Consider the following 23,694-nt stretch of genomic DNA (forward strand, 5'->3'; position numbering starts at 1 on the left):
TACTATACAACTCCTCCTCCGCCTAGCCATTAGATCCGAGCCGCTTCCTCTCCCCCCATCCGCTTCCACAAGCCATACCCTTACACGGTATACACAATCCTCCTCCTCCAGGACATCACAGCAACGGCATCCCAGTCCCAACAGCCACCGCCCCCATCGCAAACGCCCACAAGGTCAGTGCCGGCAAACTGCTCTTCACCATCCCCGCTCCCCCAACAGAACCGCCACCACCAACACCGCCACCACCAACAATGCCAACGCCAGGGAGGCTACCGCCGTTGTTTCCGCCGTTTCCGCTAGACCCTGTCTCCGAGGGCGTGTTCTTGTTAGTGGGAGCCAGCGCGGTAGTTGCCTTGGTCGGCGTGGGGAATCCCGTGCTGAAGTACTTGGAAGAGATGCGGTTGAGCTCAGAAGTGCCAGCTGCGCTGTCGGACTCGTAGGCCGATATGATGGTTGTCGTGGTCACGTATGTCGTGGCCAGCGTCGTTACCTGGTATATATAGGTGTAATAATAGGAGTAGTACGACCTAGGGACTATTAGAGCAGGAGCGCGGAAAGGGGTGAGAGCGGGACACCATACCAGGTGAAGGTCCAGTAGTAGTAAACATAGCCCGAACCCTGGACGGGCGTGGTGGCTTGCGGAGCTCTAGTCGTAACCGGCGTCGAACGCGTCAAAGCGATCGTGCTGCCGCTTTCAGCATACGCCGTACAGCTCAGATCAGTACAGCAGCCGTACCGCCCATTACTCAAATCAACAACGCAAATATTCCCAACATCGCACATCTGCCCGTTCGAGCAGCACTGTTCCCCAGCTGGCACACAGCCGGAGTAGCAGCACGAGTGGCCTGTGAGGCAGTACTATCCGTCCGCGCAACAGCTCCCGCCAGTCGCAATGCAGCGGCAGACGGAGTTGCACTCGAAGCCGCCGGGGCAGACGCCCGTGGAGCCGCAGCAGACACCATCGGTTTGGATTTTGCAGTATGGAGAGCCGGGACAGCACTGTGATAGGGAAGGGCAGCATCCGGTGTCTTGTAGGGGAGAGGTGTCAGCTTCGGATCTCAAACTCCTACGCCTGTATGCCGCGCCAACATCATCCACGAGGGTTATCAGGGCTGATAGACTCACCAGAGCACGGTACGTATCCTGCGTCCACACAAGTGCGCTTGGAGAGGAATCCAGTATTGGACCATTCGGAAACCAGCTCACGTCCATTGAGGGCATAGAGCCAGCGGGAGACGAGTACTTGATAGGCGGTGTTCCCTCGATCTCACCTGGAACAAGAGGGTACTCGCGCGACACAACGGAATCGTCGCATCTTGCAACTTGCAGGAGCAAGAAGGCTACAGCACTCAGAAAAGAGAGGCGCAGCCTTTGCTGTTTAGATTGAAAGTCGAAATGCGCAGTTCTGTCTGTTTTTCGTGGTTCTGATATGACCGCTGTATTGATCCCCTATTTAACCGTCTGACAGGTTATCGGCGCATTGTTAGCCTTCGAGGGATTTATCCCCACCACCTGTCACCGTAAATCATTATGGAACTGAGCCACGGGTTTGTAGAGGAAATTGTTAGTAATCCAAGATAGCCGATGCCTTACTGGAGGAATATCATTTCAGCAAATAGAGGAGACTATTTGGACCGATTTATTTGTCTCAGTAACCACGGTATAGAAATATACTCTATCAGAGAGAGCTATAAGGCTGCAATATGGCAATAGGTCTGTATATACTATTGGAGGCCATTGTCACATCCTGAGCAACCATTAGCATTGTTGCTGCCAGGAAAATTGTGCCTTCACCAATGTCTAATATTTTCTCATAATAAATACAAGAAGGAATCTTCCATTCTATATCCTAGCCTTCGGCCTCCACTTCGCATACGGATGCCCCTCTCCACCAGGCACTAGATGGTCAACAGCGAGCGTGTTCACCAAGCCCGGGTTACCTGGCTCAAATCCGTAATCCCGCAAAGCTTCATCGTAGTCTCCAGCTCATCCCTCAAGATATCAATGAACTTCTTTACACCTTCTTCCCCATAGTTAAGTGCCCAAAGAAAGCCCCGTCCAATGCCGACAGCCTTCGCCCCAAGGCACAATGCTTTGAAGATATCTGTTCCTCTCTTGATGCCCCCATCAACAAACACTTCCACTTTGTCGAAAACCTCCGGGCTATTCTTCCGAATCTCTAACAGAACCAACATTGGAGGAGGGCTTGTGTCGAGATTCCTACCACCATGATTGCTAAGCACAATCCCATCAATCCCATGCTGCATTGCCAGCACCGCATCCTGTGCCGTCATTATCCCCTTCAGAATAATCGGCAACTTCGTACTCTTCCTCAACCACTCCACATCCTTCCAACTCAGCGTGGGATCAATATACGACCCCATCGCTCTCGAAATACTGCTCCCCTTCTCATCATTCCTCGCCCTCATCCCACTCATCGGCGCCAACTCCCTATCCGCCTTGACCCTCTCATCCGCCTCCCTCTTCCCCTGCACCGGCCCGTCCACCGTAACAAACACCGCCTTCGCCCCCAGCCTCTCCGCCGTCCTCAACAACTCCTCCGACTTCGCCCGGTTCTTATCAACATACAGCTGGAAGAAAAACGTCATCGGCACAGGCGGCGGCGTATCCAGCACCGGCGGCGCCGAAATCGACGCGAAGATGGCTTCTACCCGGAACGACGCGCTGGTGCTGACACACTGCGGGATGCCGGATTTCTGGCACGCGCGCGCGAGGGCGCGTTCACCGTCGGGATGCACCATCGGAGAGGGCGGCGGGGGCGCAGAAGAGAGGGAGGGCGGAGCGGCGGCCGAGGATGGAGGTCGTCGTATCGGCGGTCGAGACGTCGGTCATTGTGCGGGGGCGGAAGAGGATCTGGTTGTATATGCTGCTATTCAGCTTGTGGGTTACCAGATCCCTGGCGGCGCACGAGTAGAAGGACCATGTTTTGGGGGCTAGCGAGATTGAAGCTGCATGCTCGAAGTCGTGGGAGCTGATTATAGATTGCAATGGGGTCTTTGGATGCGGTTTTGGAGGGTGATTGGGAGACATGGCTGATTCAATGGACTGGGAGGCCTGGTGGGATTGTTACAAAATTGTTGGCTGCAGAGATATGTTGCATATGGTAGATAGCTACTTTTGCTACATTTTACCCTTTTATATCGCTGCTCGTGTGGGGTAACTTGGATGAATCCCCCATATTTACTCCGCCCTTTCTAAAAGATCCCTGGGTAAGTGGGGAAAATACCGAATGCGGGACTCAACTGCGACCGCGACTGCAGCGGGCGGGAGTCTCTTGCCGGGGCTATTTACACCGAGTAGCGGGGTATATAAAATGGAGCGGATTCCTATGGAGAAGCCGATAATTGAATTTGGCGGCTTGATGTACTAGTAAGTCAGCAGATACTGGAGATCTTTTCACCGATATCTTTGCCGCGCGACTGGAGTCGATGAATATTCCTTCTCATAAGTTTGCAATAAATCCATTAGCATTTGCATTAACTGTGGTTTATCACCGTCTCGATCATATCACCAAGTCGATCACTTTCCCCACCTTACTACCTACCAACTTCAAAACGCGTTTTCTAAACAACCAACAATGGAGAGTCAATCCTAAGAAGCGCGAATCGTCCTAGCTATTAAGGCTATTCCAAAATCCAAGAAACTTAGCCGTCGCTCTGCTGCAAAATTCTATAGAGTACCTTACTCGACACTTTCTAACAAAATGGCTGGCCGAACACATCGACGCGAAGCCAAGGCAAATTGTCTTAAATTGACTGAGCTAGAGGAGTGAGTAATTATTCTACATATACTTAAGCTAGATGCAAGAGGATTTGTGCCCTAGTTAGCTAGTGTAGAAGATATGGCAAATAGAATCCGTAGGGGACAACGCGTCAGCAAGATCTAGGCACATCGATTTGTACAACGACGTCTAGAGTTAAAGACGCATTTTAATCGCGCCTACGACTTTCAAAGGGCCTTATGCGAAGATCCTGAAAAAATTAGAGCATGGTTTCAACTAGTAGAGAATATGCAGGCAAAATACAGTATTCAAGACTGTGATTTCTACTTTGACGAAACATAATGGGCGTTATTTGCCTAGCTATGGTTGTTACACATGCCGATCGACGTAGTAGGGGCAAAGCTATTCAACCTAGCAATTAGGAGTGGGCTATAGCGATTGTATGCGTTAATGCTAAAGGCAGGAGTATCCCTAGTTTAAGGGAAATGTCACCCTTCTAGTTAGTTTCACATAATGGTAATCCTGTAATGAAATCGCGTGATATGCCCTTCTATGGTTGGTTACCAACAGGAATTGGTTGCAGAAATCCATTATAGCATCTCTTGTAGGTTTTGACCTTTTGTAGATATGTGGAAGGAAGGCCATCACGTGCCACCACGTGAGGTCCCTTTCATAAGCGGCCCATAGGGCTCGGTAAAATAGGGCACAAGGTGCATAGATAAAAGGGGTTGGAGGCCTCAGAAGAAGGCCTCCAGTCAATAGTCGATGTATCTACGTAGACCTATTGTGCTTACAGAATACGATACCTTCCTGCCTCCTGACCTGGTTCCCTGGACTCCCGTGAGACCTTAGGCTTACGCTTTACAATTCTATTGACTGCACCCATATCCAGCCTACTGGGTCAGGATGGCGAGTATGGAAAGAAGGATTACGCGTGCGACTTCTGGAGGAGCAACGCCAGCAACTGACGCCACTGAGCCAGCTCCAAGAACTACATCCGTAGAAGCTAGCCATTGGACGGCAGGCCAGGACGAGAGCATGGCCTCGAAGCTGGCAGACCTTCGGAAGCGGATGGACGAAGAGAGGGCCTACATCAACACGATGGAGGAAGCCCTAGAGCTTTTCCGAAGAACGCACGGCGACGACTACAACGCCTACCCTGAGGCGGTACGGGACTTCGCGAAGAAGCAAGCCCGGATTCAGGAAGAGAACCGTCGGAAAAGGTGACACCAAGATATTGAGGACGAGTGGGAAGGACCCCAACAAGAGGAGGAGGCAGAGACTGCCTCTACCGTATCAATGGAGGTCACACCAGCCCAGAGGCCAATAGGAAGGGTCAAGGAACCTAAGGTATATAAGGGCGAATCCATCCGAGAGCTCAACGAGTTCATGGCCTCGATCCGCGCTATCTTCCGATACCAACCAAGGGTTTTTCCAACTGAGCAATCTAAGGTGGCCTTCGCTGCCCAATACTTGGAAGGACACCCTATGAAGGAATGGGATAACCGGTGCGCAACCCAAGGAGAAGGATACATAGATCCCTTGGATATCGCTGGGTTCGAAGAGTTTCTTCGGGACCTCCATGTCGACCCAGCCAACCGACAACGCATCGCGGCCTTGAAGTATAACGTCGCCCTACAACGGAAAGGGCAGAGCATCCGCAAGTTCGTGGCCTACCTTGAGGACCTCAAACGCGAGATGGAACCGTATACTGAATCGCAGAAGACTGTCCACCTTCTGACGAAGATTCACCCAGAGATGAGGCAGCGGCTCCTTGAAGGAGGGTACGCAGAGCGTTCCTCTACCCACAGGGACGCTATCGTTAATATCCTGGCGATGTTAGAAATGACAAACCAGTGGGTAACAGAGAGAACTCCTACTGTTGACAAGTCCAACTCAAGGGAAGGAAGGAATACCTCCCAGGGCAGCTTTCCATTCCTAAAGGGCAACTCTGGCAGCCACAGGGCTCCCCAGCCCTCGGCCCAAGGAGAAAGAACACCCTTCTGGAATAGACACCGCCCACAAGACCAGCGGCCGGCGAGAGGACAGGCCCCTACCCACAGTAGGGACGCTAGGCCAATCCCTAGCGGAATCAATTGTTATAACTGTGGCAAGGCGGGCCACCTCGCGAAGGAATGTCGAGGCCCACGCCAACACACAGGCCCAGGGGTGAGGAAATTGGACGCCTACACCCCCAAGAGGGAGTGACTCCCAGCAGAATCCCAGAAGCCTACGGCGCAGCGTCGAATGGAGATCGAGGTAGAGGTGCAGGTAGGGCCCGGATGGCACAAGGCAAGAGCCCTCCTCGACTCAGGATCTGACGCGTCCACCATCCACCCTCTGTTTGCCAAAGAGAAGGGTTTGGAGTGCCGGGATAGGGCACCGCCACGGGCAAGGGCAGTCGATGGAAAAGAGGTTGTGATATATGGAGCGGCCACCACCCAGGTCCGAGCTAGGGACCACTTTCAAAGGGAATGCGTGGTCGCCCAGACCCTCCTTTCCATGGACACCCCAGGAGTAGACGTCATCCTTGGGATGGATTGGATGACGCAGGTCAACCCCCAGATCGACTGGCGCAAACAGACCTGGCGCCAGCCCTTCGATATTGCGAGAGCCGAGGTGGCGGATATTGAAGAATGGGAGGAAGGTGATACTGCCTTCGTCTTGGCCTTAAACACAGATGATAGCGCGCCTACCCAATGCCCGAAGGAATACGAGGACTATATCGACGTCTTCTCGGAGGAAAAGGCAGAAGAACTGCCAGAGCTGGGAAGGAAAACCCATGCCATCGATACTGGGCCCCAGGAACCACCGTATGGGCCAGTATATAACCTATCGGAAACGGAGCTGGCCACGCTCCGTAAATACCTCGACGAGAGCGAGAAGAAGGGTTGGATCCGAAGGAGTGTAAGCCCTGCAGGCGCACCCATCCTATTCGTTCAGAAGAAGGACGGAAGCCTACGCCTCTGCGTAGACTACAGAGGCTTGAATAAGATTACCGTGAAGAATCGACACCCGCTGCCACTGATCACGGAGACCTTGGATCGGCTCCAAGGGTCGAGGTGCTTCACAAAGCTTGATATTAGGAACGCCTACCACCGCATCCGTATTCGCCCAGGCGACGAGTGGAAGACAGCGTTCCGTACTCGATACGGACACTTCGAGTACAGGGTGATGCCTTTTGGATTGGCTAACGCACCTGCAACGTTCCAAGCGTACATGAATGAGACCCTACAAGGGTTGGTTGACACCATATGTGTCGTATACCTTGATGATATCCTCATCTACTCCCAGAAGGAGGAGGAACACGCTGACCACGTACGAGAGGTCCTAGGACGCCTACGCGAGGCGAACCTATACGTGAAGCTCTCAAAGTGCGAGTTCAATGCCAAGAAGGTAAGCTTCCTTGGGTATATTGTCACAACGGAAGGGGTGGCTATGGAAAGCGACCGGGTTGCTGCAATCGCCGATTGGCCAATACCTAGGACCCATCGAGAGGTCCAGGTGTTCCTCGGCTTTGCCAACTTTTACCGGCGCTTTGTAAAGCAATACTCCTCCGTGGTGGCCCCAATGACAGGCCTTATGAAAGGGGCAAAGGCAGGCAAGCAGACAGGCCCGTTCGTGTGGGGGGAGGAACAGCAAAGCGCCTTCGGCTAGTTGAAGAAGGCCTTCACTACAGCCCCCACACTGGTCCATTTCGACCCATGCCGTAGAATCAGGCTCGAGACGGACTCGTCAGGCTTTGCGCTCACTGCGAACCTGTCTCAATTAGTGGAAGGAACTAAGCCAGAAGAGAAGGGCGAATGGCACCCAGTTGCCTTTTTCAGCAAAAAGCTAGATCCAGCAGAGCTGAACTATGAAGTCCACGACCAGGAACTCCTGGTGATCGTGAAGTCCTTCGAGCAGTGGAGACACTACCTCGAAGGAAGCCAGTACCCAATTGAGGTCCTAACAGATCACAACAATCTGAAGTATTTTATGGAAACCACCGCCCTCACAAGGAGGCAATCGCGGTGGGTGCAGGCGTTATCAGCCTATGATTTCCACATCTCCTATCGAGCGGGAAAAACAAACCCAGCAGACGGTCCATCTAGGAGACCAGACTATGAGGGTGAAAAGGGTAGCCAGAATGTGATGCTACTGACCCTTAAGAACAAGCTCCGAGAAGCCATGCAGGCAGGAGGTATCCCGCAGATAAGTCGGATGATAACAAGCCAAGAAGGCTTTCAGATAGGAGAACCTAACCTACAGCGTAGGAAGGCAAACGCTAGCAGCGTAAGACTGGGCGATGACCATAGTAAGGACACCAAGAGTCCAGGTCTCGTTGTCCCTCGGGTTGCAGTAGCTGCTGTAGCCAAGGGAGAGAGCGCCTATAGTGCTGCTTCTGAACCCCTAATAGACTTGATCAAAACCCTCCAGGCGACTGACGAGTTAGCTGTTAAAAGGGCCAAGGATATTGGGTTGGCGCGAGCAAAGGGCTCTTCAGATTGGAGAGTAGACGATGCAGGCATCCTACGCTTCAAGGGAGCGGTATATGTACCTCCCAACCAGGCAGTGCGGATGGAAATTTTCAAGATTTGCCATGATGACCCACTAGCCGGGCATTTTGGATATAAGAAAACCCAAGAGTTGATCCAACGCAAATACTACTGGCCTGGCCTCAGCGAGGAAACCAGGGAGTACGTACGGGGCTGCGATAGATGCCAGCGCATCAAGCCCGTGCAGCATAGGCCATATGGTGAAATGCAGGCCTTAAGAATGCCCTCGAAACCATTTGAATCCATAAGTATGGACTTTATCACGGATCTGCCCCCAAGCGTAGGGGCGGATCAAGGCAAGGCTTCAGACTCCATCCTTGTGATTGTTGATCGTTATACTAAGGTGTCCAAATATATACCCTGTAGGAAAACCATCACGGCCCCAGAGCTGTCGCGCCTCTTCCTTGCGTTCTGGGTAAAGGACTTTGGAATCCCAGCCGAAATAATCACGGATCGAGGGAGTGTGTTCACCTGTCACTTCTGGTCAGCGTTCTGTTTTCACCTCAAAGTAAGGCGTAACCTATCGACCGCTTTCCACCCTCAATCCGACAGCCAGACCGAGAGGCAGAATCAGAATATCGAAGCCTACTTGCGGATTCACTGTAATCAACACCAAGACAACTGGGTGGAACTCCTCCACTTCGCGGAATTGACCTACAATAACGCCTTCCACGATTCCATCCAGATGTCGCCAAACCAGGCCCGATACGGCATCAATATAGACCTAAGACAAGGGATCGAGGACGACCCCACCAGAAGGGAAGTGCCAGTCGCGAAAGATCGCATCAACCTGATCCTAGAATTGCGACAGGAGCTCGAAGAGGCGTGGAAACAGACGAAGGAAGCCCAAATACGAGGCTACAACAAGCTGCACAAGCCAATGCAGTACGTGGTAGGAGAGAAAGTATGGCTTTCGGCCAAGAATATCAGAACCACCCAGCCAAGTAGGAAGCTTGGGCACCGCTGGCTTGGCCCGTATGAGATCACCCAGCGCATCGGTAAGCAGGCTTACCAGTTGAAGCTACCGCCAAGGTATAAGGCGATCCACAACGTGTTCCACGTGTCCTTACTAGAAAGGTATTGGAAAAACACAGAGGAACCCAACCCTCCACCTAGCCAAGAAATTGTGGACGGTGAGGAAGAATACCAAGTAGAAGCGGTCCTAGACCACAGGATAATCAAACGAGGCAGGGGCCAGAGAGAGGAGTACCTTATTAGATGGGCTGGTTATACAGCCGCAGACGACCAATGGGTGCCAAAACATGATGTAGGGCTATCGTTAATCGAGGCATATCACAGGAAGCAAGCACAAGGAAGCAAGGATGGGACAACGTAATGGTATTGGCCTTGGTGGCATTGCTGTATACGCGCTGGGCAGCGTGAAGGGCGCTGATGGCCTGGACAGTAGCCTCAGAATCAGCAGCAAGGCCAGCATCTTCGTCGTCGGCCCAACAGTTCAGGAGAGCGTCAGCCGCAAGCTGGAGGGCCTCCAACTCGGCGCCAAGCTGGGCAGCAGCCTACCCAACCATTAGTACAAACAAACAATGAGGAGGGAGTCCCTTACTGGAACGCACGCGTGGTTGCCCCGAAGGCAGTCTGCACACTTGGCCATGCCGGAAGGGACCCAGCACATCTGGCCTGGGAAGTTGTAATACGTGTGCGCACACTTCATGCAGCACGGGCAGGAGCCAGCGCGAAGGCGTCCTGCAGAATCAGGAACCTCACAGCGGGCAGCGACCTTCCACCCAAGCACGGTGCGCTCATCCTTTGGAGCCTCAGACTCAGGAACGACGGAGCCTTCGAGATCCTCAGCTTCGTCCTCAACTTCAGGCAAACGATACGGATGGATAGTGCGAGAACGTGATGTGGAGGAGGTGACAACAGATGGAACAGGCGTGGCGGGCGCCTGCGACTCGGGAGAGCTGGACATCTGGGCCACTGGTCGCTTGCGAGGTGTAGTAACTGGAGCCTTCCCCTTCAGCTTGGGAGCCATGATGAGGGTTGGATGATGTCAGATCTATCCGTAACGATAAGCTCCTGCAATCCAGGTGGAAAGGAAGTGATTACCTTAAAGAAACAAGCAACTGTGTAGGCCCCAAAGGTTGGGACTAAGATCGAGGGCGAAAGGCGAAGTAAGGTGATGTTGAGGATGAAGGTGGCAGGAAGTTCGATAGGAAGTTTGGAAGGAAGTAGGAGTTTGGCGCGAGACCCATAACAAAGGGGGTGGCCGCGGCAACCCACAACCAAGGGGGGTCACGGGACCAGCACACCAAGCACACACCCAAACAAGTCCACCACCCGGGTCAAAACAAAAAGTCTAAACAAGCCAGGAGGGCAAGTAAGCCCTAGCTGCGAAACCTTGGAATTGAGGGCAATCCCTCTAAGAGGGGAGGTAATTGTAAGGAAGGCCATCACGTGCCACCACGTGAGGTCCCTTTCATAAGCGGCCCATAGGGCTCGGTAAAATAGGGCACAAGGTGCATAGATAAAAGGGGTTGGAGGCCTCAGAAGAAGGCCTCCAGTCAATAGTCGATGTATCTACGTAGACCTATTGTGCTTACAGAATACGATACCTTCCTGCCTCCTGACCTGGTTCCCTGGACTCCCGTGAGACCTTAGGCTTACGCTTTACAATATGGCAGTTTTTGATGTATTAGATGATAGTCTTGTCCATTCGAGGCTAGTAATACTGCCTTTTAACAACTCATATCATCTTCCCAACCCCTAGATGTCCCAATGCTAGTTGGTCATGGACTTCTTGTAGAAATTCTACCTAAATGCTTTCTAGTACCCATATTCAGTTTTGATAATATAGAAGACCTTCTTTTGCCTCACAGTAGGCTAGAGCTATGTTTGGACTATTCTGTTCGTTGTTCTGTAGTCTTTAGAGTGTGTTGGTGCATAGTGGATCTTGTAGCTGTGTAGCTCAAATCTTGTCATAGATGCTTTGATCTTGCTGTAGAATTGGTGCTAATTGAGCATCTTGTGTCTGCTCTTGACTTCAGAGTTCTATCTGCTGTACTAGTTCTGCATGTAGTTTTGTCATTAGTAGCATTGTTTGAAGCTGCTGCTTTTGTCGTCGTCCTCCTCATTACCTTCTGATCGATCCCCTAGTCTACAAGTAAGGGCATCTGCTTTCCCATTCTGTTTGCTAGGTCAGTATGCAATTTGAAAGTTGTAACAAGAGATAAACTCTGCCTAACGAGCTTGTCGCCTAGTAAGCTTCTTGGTGCTTATAAAGTACTCAAGGCTCTTGGTCTAATAGGACTTGGACTGGCATTGCTATGCCTTCAATCTCTAGTCTCCATGCTTCAAAACACAGAATAATCACAAGGAGCTCCTTGTCATAGATCTCGTAGTTGCATTCTACAGGTGCCATTTATTAGAGAAGAAGGCAACAGGGTGTAGTACTCCTTGGCTGTCCTTCTGTAACAGAACTCCGGAGGATATATAGTCTAAGGCATCAGTTTCTACATATACTATTTTGCAGTTGAAGTGTTGGAGCACTGGTGCATCTGTAACAGTCTTCTTAACTAGCTCAAAAGCTTCTTGGCAGGCTTGGTTCCATTCGAATAGGTGACCTTTCTTTGTGAGGTTTACTAGTAGCTTCATTATAGTAGAATAACTCCTAATGAATCATCAGTAGAACACATAGGACCTAATGAAGGCTTGTGCATCTCGGAGCAACCTTAGTGCTCCCCATTCAAGTATAGTTTGGACTTTCGTAGGGTCTATTCTCATGCCATGGATTCCAATAATAAGTCCTAGGAATTTCGTTTCTTGTACAAAAAATTCACATTTTGCAATGTCTGCTTGTAGCCCAGCTTCTCGAAGCTTCTGTAGAACCATTTGCATATGCTGAGTATGCTCAGGTCGATTTGCACTATAGATGAGAAGATCGTCCATATATGCTATAACAAATTTGTTTATGTATTCCATTGTAAGGACACAGGGCACCCAGCTCACAGTAATACCATATGAGTATGTGAGTCGGAGGCTAAACGGATGCTATCCTATAGGTCTACTATGAAGGATACAAAAAAGATGAAGAGAGGAACCCCTGTTGGGTCAATCCCCATAAGTACCTGAAACGGGTCTGACTCGGCTAACCTGCCTTAACTCTTATCATGTGACTGTAACCTGCCCGACTCAGATCCTTTCCATCACTAAGGGACAGGCATCCTTACATCCATAAGGGTTTTGTTCATATATCGCTGGAATGTTGCAGGGCCATTTGTAAGGCCAAAAGGGAGGACCTTGTACTTGTATGATCCAAATCTCATCTTAAGGTAGTGAAATCTTCATCTTCTTTTGTTTTGCATGCTGATCCGATTAAATGCATGACAAATGTCAATCTTTGTAAGATATTTAGCGCCTGTGATCTGAGCTAATGTTTCATCGATGAGGGGTAGGAGGTATGAGTCTTTTCTTGTAACAAATTTAACTTGCAGTAATCAACACAGAATCGAAGTCCGCCACCTAGTTTGTGGACAGGAGAGGCAAAGGGAGCTTTGCTAGCTTTAATAAATCCTTTCGACAAGTTGTTGTTAATATATTTCTTCACAAGATCAAGTTCTTCCTTTGACATGTTGTAAAGGGGCACATGTCCTAATTTCGAATCTTGTTCTAAGACGATGTGGTGGTCCATATTGGTGAGGGGGAGTTCATCTACAGCCTGCTTTGAGAATATGTCAAGGTATTCATGGAACTCTAGTAGGAGGATTGATTTTGGGTCAATCTCTACTGCTTCTTCTTTTGCTTGTTATTCAAGTATTCCTTAAATGATACTTTCTGCTCCTCTGCTTTCATAGCATATTAAATGGTGCAGCTCTAATCATTACAACAGTGCATGTGTTAATGTTCTTATAATGAGGTTGGAGGGCTGGCTTCGGAGCTTCTTTATCTTGTTATCTGCTTCTTAGCAGATAACTAGGGACTTGCAGTTTTCACTATTAAAGTGTCTGTTGGTGTAGTGTACTAGCAGTGACCCTTTGTAAAGATGACTTCGTCGTTTACCATAACGAGTGTGACTCCATGCTGCTTCATCCAAGCTTTCCCAAGAATGATAGAATGTTTCCCAAGAGTAGTAATGAATAGAGGGCATAGACTTTCAACATGATCTCTAATTTGTAGTTGAGGATATATAGCATGCGTAACTATAGGTGCTGCAACTCCATTAAATCCTTCAATGTTATTTATAGGAGAGATGTTCTTAATTTCACAAATTCGTTTTGCGTCAACAGCATTCATAAAGCTTCCACATGTTGCACCGCTATCCATTAATGCTTACATAACAATTTGATTTCTTCCTATTCTGTAGGTAGCTAAGAACGGAGTGTCATAGTCGAATGGGATAATGATGAGGCAGAGGAGGCAATTCTTGCTGTAGAACCTCTAGTGACGTCTTTTCTAGAGGCTATTCTTTTCCCGACTCATACTAGGTAGTATCCTTAGTAGCAGAGATCTCTTAAGTCTGCCTTTCTGTTTCTAAGGGCAGTCGCAAGCGCGGTGGCAATGGAAGCACTTGCCTAGCTAAGCAACTCCTTCTTAGGATCCTAGTGAAGGGGGCGGTAAAGCTTCTTGTGTTGTGGCACAATTCCTTTATTAACAGTTAGAACAGGTGGGTTCTAGCCCCTTGGCTTCATTCTCTTCTCTTTCTCGAGGATTCTCTGTAGATTCTGATCAACAAGCATGCATTTCTTAGCAAACCCGTATAGGGTAATAGTTCTTACTTTAGCAACCAAGGCTTTCTACAGGCTTTGGTTGATCTTGAATCGGAGGTCGTCGAGCAAGGTCTACTCTGAGTAATCCAGCTCTGCTATAAGTCTCTAGAATTCAACCTAGAAGGTTGCAAAGGTATTCTTGCCTTGGTATAGCTAGCGGTACTCAGTTTGTGCAGTATGTCTCCTGTTAGGGTTGCTAAACACTTTCTTAAGGAGTTGGAGGATTACTTCTGCTGACTGAAGCATGTTTGGTGAGGTAATGCAAAGCCTTAGGTTCACATGGCGAACTACGAGTCCTCCTAGTCTGCTTTGTAGGTAACTCATCTACATCTTGTCGTTTGGGAAGTGATCAGTGTTGGCTTCTAGCTTCAGTCAGATCTTCACAACCTAGTCTTCAAAAGCTGGTTCAATCCCATCTGTAAGGACAGGAGGATCTAAAATGCAAGCAGACAGGCGAGGTCCTGCATTGCGAGTAGGGGCTGTGTTTTCAAGATATTTCTAAACGCTTTGCAGTGTAGTGATCTTTTCATCCTTGTCGTGGATTTCTTCTTAGAGCTGTAGAATAGCATCATTTTGCTCTACGATGGTAGTATCAGAAGCTTGACTAATGAGGAGGTAGTCCTTCATAATGGCTTTCAACATAGACTAAGCATATTCCTGGCTGCTAGGCTGTTAGAATTCAGTGTAGGTGTTGACATTCCAAGTCCTTGTCTAGTAGCCGTTTGAAAGTATAGACTGGCGTCTTTCTTGAGCTGTTTTGCTTATTTTCTTGAAATCTTCTTAGGCTTCACGGAAGTCATCCTAAATTTTATCTTTCTTCTTAGACTCATCTGCTAGGGTTGTTTTCTCATTTATAGACTCATAGTCTTCTAGGTTTCGGTTAGCCATCTTGGCTTTTTCTTTGGCAGTGTATGCCATAGCAGCTTTCCTATTTTTTTAATTTTCGTATTCAGTAGATCAGACTTGTATCGCCAAAGGCCCTATTTTGCAGTTTGTCGACTATAGGAGCCACGTAAGATGTAAGGATGCCTCTGCCCTCAGTAACGGAAGGGATCTGAGTCGGACAGGTTACGGTCACGTGGGGAGAGTTAGGGCAGGTTAGCCGAGTCGGACCCGTTTGGGTACTTAAGGGGATTGACCCAACGGGGTTCCTCGCATCATCTTTTTTGTATCCTTCATAGTAGACCTATAGGATAGCATCCGTTTAGCCTTCGACTCGCACTCCCATATGCTATTACTGTGAGCTGGGTGCCCTGTGTCCTTACATAAGAGGAGCGCACTTCCCTCACAGCTATATTCCTTGTTGAGGGAGTGTTGTAAAAGATCTGATCTATGAAGTTGGTGATGTTCTGTGGTGTTCTGTTAAGCTGACTACCACAGGAGCCAACTTGAGGTTTCCCCTGCCTCCTCTGTCACGTCAACCTTACGCAAGAAACCTCTGTCTTCTATCGTTTAGAAGTCAGCGTTACAACTATGCGATGGGTAATATCTAAACCTAATTATCCTGCTAGTAGTTGACATAACTCTGTAGGTATTGTTTAAGGGTTTAATTCAGTCTTTCTGTTTAGACATCTGTTTAGGGATGGAAAGCTGTTGATAGCTTATGATTTGTTCCCAAAAGCGCCATTAAAGATTTCCAAAATTTCGAAGTAAGCAGTTTGTCTCTGTCTGAAATGATTTTTTCTAGTAATCTGTAATCGGCTAATATGACTTGAAGAAAGGTATATCCGAGTGCTTTAGCATCACTAGCGTCTAGATATATTACAAATGTCCTATATTTCTTGAGTCTCTCTATGATAACCAGACCATAAGCTAAGCCAGGGACCTAATGCCCTACTAGTACAGGTGCTAGTCAGCTTTAGGCTCACTCCTATCACCCTTAGTAAGCACCACTCTATTAGTTGCTAGAGTCGAGTGGGTCAAAGCTTCTATAGCTAGAAGCGCTTGATTACCTCATCAATATAGCCTTTCTAATCTAGGTATATTCGGCGATTCCTTTGGTCTAAGGTCACTGTGATACTGAGTATTGTTACGACACACATCACAGCTGCTAGCAACTATAGGAACAGGCAGCTATAATAGTCACTAAGGTTACAAGGGATTGCTAAGAACACAGCTGCATATAATGAGGAATAGCCTCACCTTTTTCCTTCCTTTCTTCTTCTTCTCTCTTTAGATTCAATCTAGCTTACTTTACCTAGACTGTCATCATGACCTCTGTGACCATCGTAATAGCAGGAGCAGCCCGAATCCATGATCTAAGCCTTGCTTTAGGTTTAGACGTCACTAACCTAGCAAGTATCAACGCCATAAAGTTCATCAACCACGGCGATCTAGGACGTCTTGGTAGTAGGAGCGGCCTAGATACCAGTAGCATTTGCCTCCTCTAGTAGGATGGTAATAACACCTTTCTACTACTAGGGGTAGTGAGAGGTCTAGTTGACAGCCCTGCTGTCTTTAGCTCTCCTCTCTTCTTCACATTGCAGTCCTAGCGAATATGTCCAGTCTTCCTGTAGTAATAACATATACAGGTGTCTTTCTTAGAGGACTTGCCCCTGCCACCCCGTCTACTCCCTTTGCCCCTTATATTTCTAGTATCCATAGAGGCTTGCTAGGTGGATTTAGTAACAGGCCTTAAAGCCTTGATCTGCTCTTCGATATCAACGAACTAGTCGATGATATCCTGGTAATCTGTGATCCTTGCTGCCCTAACCTTCCTAGAGTCTAAGGGCCTATCTTCTAGCTCTATCACCATCGTGTCGTCTTGGAGTTGACTCAGCATTATGGTGACATCAAACACTGGGGTAGTCGCTAGTAAAAGATAGCTTCTAAAGACCTCATTCTTAGAGTCTAGCTGCTATAGCCTGTCATAGGTGTGCATTCTCTTAAGCTTATCCTAGACCTCTTTGGCTGTCATGAGGCCTATAACCTAGTTGACAATCGACAGGATACAGCTTTCTAGAATGATTCTTCTAGCCTAGTTGTCGTAGAAGAAGGCAAGCTGCTCCTTATAGACAGCTGTGACCTAGACTAGCATCATGACCTCCATGACCATCGTAACAACAGCCACTTGATGTTGCAATTTTTAGACCATTGAAAAAGAGGCTTACAACAGCTCTTTTACATTTAAATAAAGCACAACTCCTATGTGTGCAAAAAGCAGAGTGGCTATCTGCATATATAACAGCACGAGAGTTAGCATTTTCAACTCAAAATATTAGTGTCACTTTACAGATAATTCGTCATGGTTCAAATGGTTGTAGTCCTGCTCCTCTCTATGCTAAAGTGACAAGAAGTTATTGAAGTTGAACAATGGCCTTAAACACCACAACAACATGATATTTTTGATACTGTCTTTCAAAATAGTAGCCCACCTAAATTTACAACACTACGGAAAGCAAATACAGTACTCTCTACTATTCTTGAGCCTGTACAGTGTTAAACACACCTACAAAGCGATATATTCAAAAGTTAGCAGATGCAACAGAGCGACTAAATACACGCAATTTTCTACAACAACGTGATACTAACAATCTACGATTAATTGTTCAAGCTCAGAGAGTATAGCAAAAAGACAAGCGAGTAATTTTAAAGGGTCATTTTCATATTTCTACAAGGGAATTGCAGCTATATTCCGCGGTCCCTTCCTTTTAAGGCTTATCAAGCTCGTATTCGAGCATAAAACCAGTCGATGGCGCTCTAGACTTTCCTGTCAATATGCTCGAACTGGATTTGAGGACCTAATTCTGATAGTTCGGACCAGACAGCTTCTAGATCCAGGACTGTTCGATGTGTTCCAACTCCATTTTTTGTAAGCCGTTATCACTTTCCGGCCTATAGAGCTAGACTGCCATAGCCAAATCGATGGCTTGCTTTGTAGACTCCTTTAGACTGGATATTACTAGCAGGTAGCTTAGGCTCTCACTTTATCGATGTGAGACTTTGGAATCAATTCTCTAGTTCAAAACACGAAGCTTCCTAAGCGTCGCTAGGCTCATAACCTGTTAGAGGAAGGACCGGAATACGGGGACTACATACGAATTGTACGGTGTCTCTAGTGGCTGGAACTCTTCACTTTGGCGTAACAGAACAGAAGGCTTCAAACAGTAAATACGGTATATAGAGTATATAGATCAAATTGAGTTACTACACTATCTACCGAGGGCCTGCCCAAACCCCCTGAGTAGCAGAAGGGTTTGGGCCTGAAACATAATGCGTTGGAGTTCTGAGGCAATCGGCTCACGCCAAGCACCAATTGGGGAGCCTGACGATAACACTGGGAAAAGCTGCCATTCCAGGGCCAAATGCCACCGTATCCCACGGTGCACATCCTCTTTTCCCAACACTGTGGTGCAACCGCAGTCACCGCACTAAAAAATCACCGCGGTAGGCACAGTAAACAAACGCCAGTTAATCAACCTCAAACATACGTCTTGCGCAAAGAAGAGAATATTTGAATGTATTTTGCAGCTATACCTCATCCTTATGTGAACTCTATTCCTGTTGTTCTCAGGCTGCTCGACTAAAATCTCACGCATGGAAAATTGTACAGTCGCAATCCCTCTACCACGTGATCGTAATCCCACCCCTCCACCGCCCGGCAGAAAAGTTCCAATCGCAAGATAACTACAATCGACCCTCACCACCACCACTCCCACCACCACCCAACGATGCCAAAAGAAAACAAACAACGTGGTCGCCGCGGCGAGGGCAAGCGCAAGAGAGAGGCGAATGCGAACGAAGAGCCCGTGGGCAAGCGGCCCGCTCTCGACATTGGCGGCATCTCCTTCGTTGGAGACACCACCGACACCTTCGTCCCACCCCCATTCACAGAAGAAACCGACGGTCGCCCCTTCTACGGCCTCCTCGCCGAGGAAGAACAAGAATACTTTCGACGCGCGGACGAACTGCTCGAGCTCAACGACTTCCCATCCGACGAGGACCGGTCGCTGTTCCTCGCCAACGTCTTCAAGGAGGCAGAGGGCAAGGAACTGAAAATTGCCAACAGCCAGTCTTGTTCCCGGCTGATGGAGAGGCTCATCCTGCTGAGCACACCTGCACAAAAGAAGACGCTGTTCCAAAAGTTCAGTGGACAGTTCCTGCACCTCATCCAGCATCGATTCGCCAGCCATTGCTGTGAGACGCTCTTCATCTATTCTGCGCCTATCGTCACCCAAGAACTCACTGGAGATGAGCCTGCACCATCCGACGAAGTCTACGTGTCGATGGAGAACTCCTTCCTCTACACTCTGAACGAACTCGAAGGACAAATCGGCTTCCTCCTTAACGACCGATTTGCGTCCCACGCCCTTCGCGTCCTCCTCGTCGTCCTCTCCGGAAAACCCCTCGCAAAATCCTCCACAAAAACCCTTCTCCAAAGCCGAAAGAAGGAGAACATCACCACCCCCGGCTTCAAGTCGTCTGCCGAAGAACTCAGCCTGGAAGCACGCGCCGTCCCATCCTCTTTCCAAGACGCTGTCAACAAGTTCATCTCCGACACTTCTGACATTCTCGACGAGACCTCCATTCCGGTTCTGTCCTGCCACGAAACTGCCAACCCCGCTCTTCAACTCCTCCTAGAATTGGAGCTCACGCGCCCGACAAAGACGAAGGATCTCGCCCCAGATGCCTCCGGATCGATACTGAAAAAACTTCTCCCCGACAACATTGAAACGGAGGGCTCCAAGTCCGCAGCATTCGTCAGTGGCCTCATCTACGAGTCCATCGGATCCCGCCTCCTGGAAACGCTCGTCATGTATGCCCCAGGAAAGCTTTTCAAGCAAATCTACCGCTCCACCTTCAAAGATCGCATCGGCGCGTTGGCTCGCAATGAGATTGCCACCTATGTGGTCATCAAAGTCCTCGAGCGCGTTTCCCGCGAAGACCTTGAGGAAGCGGCCACCTCCATCATCCCTCAAATCCCCAACCTCATCGAGCGCTCCCGAACCGCCATCCTCAAGACCCTCCTTGAGCGCACATCCGCACGACGCGCCGAGAAGAGCACTGCTGCAATCACAACCGCGATCGCAGAGGCATACGGCAATGATCCCGCTACTCTCCTCCTAAAGATGACCAACACAACCCCCCAAACCGCCCCAGAAGCCGAAACCGACGATAAAGTCGAACCTCGCCAAGATCTCACCACCCTTCACGGCTCCCTCCTCGCACAAGCCATGCTTGCCATTCCAGGCCTCCCAGCCACTCTCATCCAGGATTCCCTTTTGTGCCTCGACCTCCCCACACTCCTCCACCTTGCCTGCACCACGACGACCTCTCACATCCTCCAGGCGGCTCTGATCCCCACGGACCCATCATCTCCCAGCAATCCGGGCAGCGCCAACAACGCACCGTTCCGCCGCAAGCTAGTCAACATCTTCCTCGCAGACCCAAAGTCGATCGTCACGCTAGCGACGTCAAAGTCGGGATCGCACGCCCTCGACGCGTTCTGGGATGGCACGCAAGGACTCATGATGCTGAAGGAGCGCATCTGCAGTATCCTTGCTGACTCGATGACTCAGCTGCGCGAAGATTGGGTGGGAAGAGTAGTACTAAGGAACTGGATGGTGGAGCTCTTCGTCAGGAGGAAGGTGGAGTGGATTGCAAAGGTCAAGGAGGGAGAAGGGGGTAAGACAGTTACTGTGGCGCAAAAGGAGGACGAAGGTGACGCGGCAGAGGTGAAGAAGCCATTCCCTGCAAAGAAGGGACCAGTTAAAGGAAAAGGCGGAGATGGAAAGTCGGCGATTCAGCTTGCGAGAGAAAAGTTTGCAGCAGGAAAAACAAAGGGGGAAATGAAAGTTGTGCGTGGCAAGGGGACGGGTGCGAATGCTGGGATGATCAAGAGTAGATAGACTGGCAGTTATACCTATGAAGTCAATGTTTTCATATTAATCCGCAAATGCCTTCCCTCGATCTAATGGCCATGAAGCCCTAACTCATATCTATTTACCTTCTACTTCGTCCGGTTTCGCCCGTCATATCTTACCAACTTTTTTTTCGTACTCTCCGCAAAAGACAGCCAGCAAACTCCCTTTCCTTTTCCTTCAAAAATACCCAAACAATTCTTACACAACCATGCTTCCCGACAAACCTGCTTATCCAACATGAAACCCTAAAAATAAAAAAATGATGCCTAGATCAGTAAAAGGTGGAATGGATGCCAGTCGCTCGTAAAACGCTCGAGACCACTGGTAGTCCGGCTCATGGTATACAACTGAAAGTAAATGGTGCAAAAATCAACTCCGGCTCACCAACACCTTAGCCAACCCCATCCCTTCTTCGGAGGCCCGATATCCCCTTGTGGTATAGGCACCCTCATCCGCTTCCCCTCCATCTCTAGAGGGCTCAACGGCGCCGTCACGGCGTGCCTCACACCCACTCCTGCCTCCGACTTCCTCCTCCGTATCTTCTTCTCGCGCTGCTCTTGACTCTGCCCGCTCCTCCCTGCGTCTCTCCTCGGCATTTGCTCTGCCCTCTCCGTCTCATGTCGCCTTGCCTGCTCGCGCTGATAACGTAGACTCTCCTCCGTCCAGTCAACTGTATACCGCCTGTTATCCCCACGGACCTCCCTCTCTGCAGTAGCCCTCGCATACTCCTCCTCCAGTCGTCGCTGCTCTTCCTCCCGTCGCACCTCAACCACTCGTCGCACAATCAGCCCAAACGTCTCCTCAACATTCACCCGCTCTCGCGCGCTCGTCTCCATAAACCCGCACCCATGCCGCCGCGCCCATTCCAGTCCCTCCCGAGCCGGCACTCGTCGAGAACTCGCCAGGTCAACCTTGTTCCCCGCCACAATCTTGACAGGCTTCAACTCCGACGCCTCGCTCACGACGGTCGTCCCTGTGCCACATCTCGATCGTCCAACCCGCGTTGTACTCCTTGTCAGCGGCTCACTGCGCTCGGTCCGCCGCCGAAGCGCCGTCTCAGCCCTCTCCTCCCGACACTCCCCCTCCACCCGCACCAGCGCCTCAAACCACCCCAGCGCCTCTAGACTCCGGCGGCTCGTAATGTCATATACTAGCACAAACCCATCCGCGTGCAGCGCCTCCTGCGCCCACAGCCCGCGGTATTCCTCCTGCCCTGCCGTGTCCGTAATCGTAATCACATACTCCACGCCGTCCACACGCCGTGTTATGCTGTAGCTATCCTCAATCGTCGGGTCGTATGTCGAGGTGAAGGCGTTACGGACGAGTGATAGCGTTAGCGACGACTTGCCGCTCCCGCCCGCGCCGAACAGTGTTATGGCGATGGGTTGTGGGGAGGGGGCCGGGCCGGACATCGTGGGCCGGGATTTATAGGCTGCTGACGAGATGGGCGTGAAGACGAGAGTGCTGGGCGAACCGCCCGCGTTATGGGCGGCGCTGGTTGTTCAATGATCGAGTATTTCGTGTGTCTCCGCACAAAAAGGTCGTGTTGTTGTGGTCGTATCCCTTGCCGGCTATTTGTAGCTCGGTCGGCGTTAGCTCGGTCGGCGTTAGTTCGTGACAGTCGTGTAAACAGTCGACAAGGCAAATCGTAGCCACTGCGGACGCAATCACGGACACTCGTCTCGATTAATGGCTCGTCGCCGTCGTTCTGGCGATGTGCGTTGGCCACGCGCTGAGATCGTCAAAGGGCTTCTGTCAGGTACTGTGCAGTGCAGTAGCGTGGCGCCGGTGGCTGCAGTATATAGCGGCGCCTTGGTTAGGCTGGCCAGATCGTCGTTGTGCTGTCTAAATTGGGTGTGTTTTTCGTGTTTCGCCTTATGGACATGGTGTGTTGGTGGCCGTGCAATTCTTTGTAGAGCAGGGCGGGTAAAATGTGAAGTGGAATGTGATGAAAATCGTGGGATTCAAAGGTGGGAGAATTGAGTGGTCGCGTTGGGGTAGTAGCAAGGGTCACACAGGGGGGACGGGCGCACAATCGAGGCGAACGTGGGTCGCTGGAGATGTGCGAGGCTGCATATAAATAAGACCTGGGAATGCTAATATATGTATGACAATTGTTGGTTTAGTCTCTGCGCCTAGCTCTGCTATTTTATCTTGTTATCTATTTGTTTACCACGCATCGGATTTATACGGAGCTTGTCCCGCCAGCGTCATTTCTAGAGTCTCCATGGCTTCGTCCATAGCTTCGTCCATAGCTTCGTCGCAGACCCGTTCGGCCGCTCTAGAAGCCGCATCTAGCTCCCCAATTACCTTCTTTGGCCCGAAATTATAGAATTATAGGGATCTTGAAGGCCCCAAGGCGTCAGAAAAAAGAGCGAAAAGGGAAAAAGGGAGGGTTTGATCGGCAGCGTGGGACCCTAAACGGAACCCTGAAGCTGACTTTGCTAATATCGCTTACTCAGCCACCTAAGACACTTCCAAAAAAGAAGGCCAATGGAACAATTTACCCCTGTCAGCCCACGCGAGATGGAAGAAACGTTTGCGGATCCGACGAAGATCTTTGTGGGAAAGCCTCCTTTTTGTGGAAATGGGGAAATGGGGAAATGTCATCTTATACCATGCTATTTGTGCGTATGGGGAACCTACTGCTCTCTCTGGAACCTACTGCTCTCTCGAGGCGGCCAATTCTGCTGCGCACGGCTGCCTATTTGATGCCGGTAACGAGAGAGAGTGGTTCTTTCTCCCAATATGGGGACGATCCTACCGCCCTAGTCAGATATAGAATCCATCAGCGCATGGGTCTGGTGGTCGTCGTGGTGGCACCCGAT

The 23,694-nt window shown here is 49.9% G+C and overlaps 6 protein-coding genes across 6 annotated transcripts; 2 read left to right on the forward strand and 4 right to left on the reverse strand.

Moving 5' to 3' along the window:
* Positions 1-115: 115 nt before the first annotated feature.
* VC83_02672 (uncharacterized protein) lies at positions 116-783 on the reverse strand (the record flags this gene model as incomplete). The annotated part of the gene is made up of 2 exons (XM_024466329.1): positions 116-527; positions 581-783. The coding sequence occupies 2 exons, from the start codon at positions 781-783 to the stop codon at positions 116-118; spliced, it is 615 nt and encodes a 204-aa protein (XP_024326269.1).
* A 109-nt stretch (positions 784-892) lies between these two features.
* VC83_02673 (uncharacterized protein) lies at positions 893-1,387 on the forward strand (the record flags this gene model as incomplete). Its single annotated transcript, XM_024466330.1, has 1 exon — positions 893-1,387. The coding sequence occupies one exon, from the start codon at positions 893-895 to the stop codon at positions 1,385-1,387; it is 495 nt and encodes a 164-aa protein (XP_024326270.1).
* A 325-nt stretch (positions 1,388-1,712) lies between these two features.
* VC83_02674 (uncharacterized protein) lies at positions 1,713-3,142 on the reverse strand. The gene has a single exon (XM_024466331.1). It carries the CDS (start codon positions 2,760-2,762, stop codon positions 1,923-1,925), a length of 840 nt encoding a protein of 279 aa, XP_024326263.1. The 5' UTR covers positions 2,763-3,142; the 3' UTR covers positions 1,713-1,922.
* A 6,352-nt stretch (positions 3,143-9,494) lies between these two features.
* On the reverse strand, positions 9,495-10,273 carry VC83_02675 (uncharacterized protein; the record flags this gene model as incomplete). Its single annotated transcript, XM_024466332.1, has 2 exons — positions 9,495-9,797; positions 9,845-10,273. 2 exons carry the CDS (start codon positions 10,271-10,273, stop codon positions 9,495-9,497), a joined length of 732 nt encoding a protein of 243 aa, XP_024326264.1.
* Positions 10,274-18,588: 8,315 nt separating this feature from the next.
* On the forward strand, positions 18,589-20,879 carry NOP9 (RNA binding). Its single transcript, XM_024466333.1, has one exon. It carries the CDS (start codon positions 18,674-18,676, stop codon positions 20,849-20,851), a length of 2,178 nt encoding a protein of 725 aa, XP_024326265.1. The 5' UTR covers positions 18,589-18,673; the 3' UTR covers positions 20,852-20,879.
* Positions 20,880-22,974, reverse strand: VC83_02677 (uncharacterized protein). The gene has a single exon (XM_024466334.1). The coding sequence runs from the start codon at positions 22,276-22,278 to the stop codon at positions 21,247-21,249; it is 1,032 nt and encodes a 343-aa protein (XP_024326266.1). The 5' UTR covers positions 22,279-22,974; the 3' UTR covers positions 20,880-21,246.
* Between the last annotated feature and the right edge of the window lie 720 nt (positions 22,975-23,694).

Source organism: Pseudogymnoascus destructans (genome assembly GCF_001641265.1).
Source record: "Pseudogymnoascus destructans isolate 20631-21 unplaced genomic scaffold scaffold_5, whole genome shotgun sequence".
Taxonomy (NCBI): Eukaryota; Fungi; Ascomycota; class Leotiomycetes; order Thelebolales; family Thelebolaceae; genus Pseudogymnoascus; species Pseudogymnoascus destructans.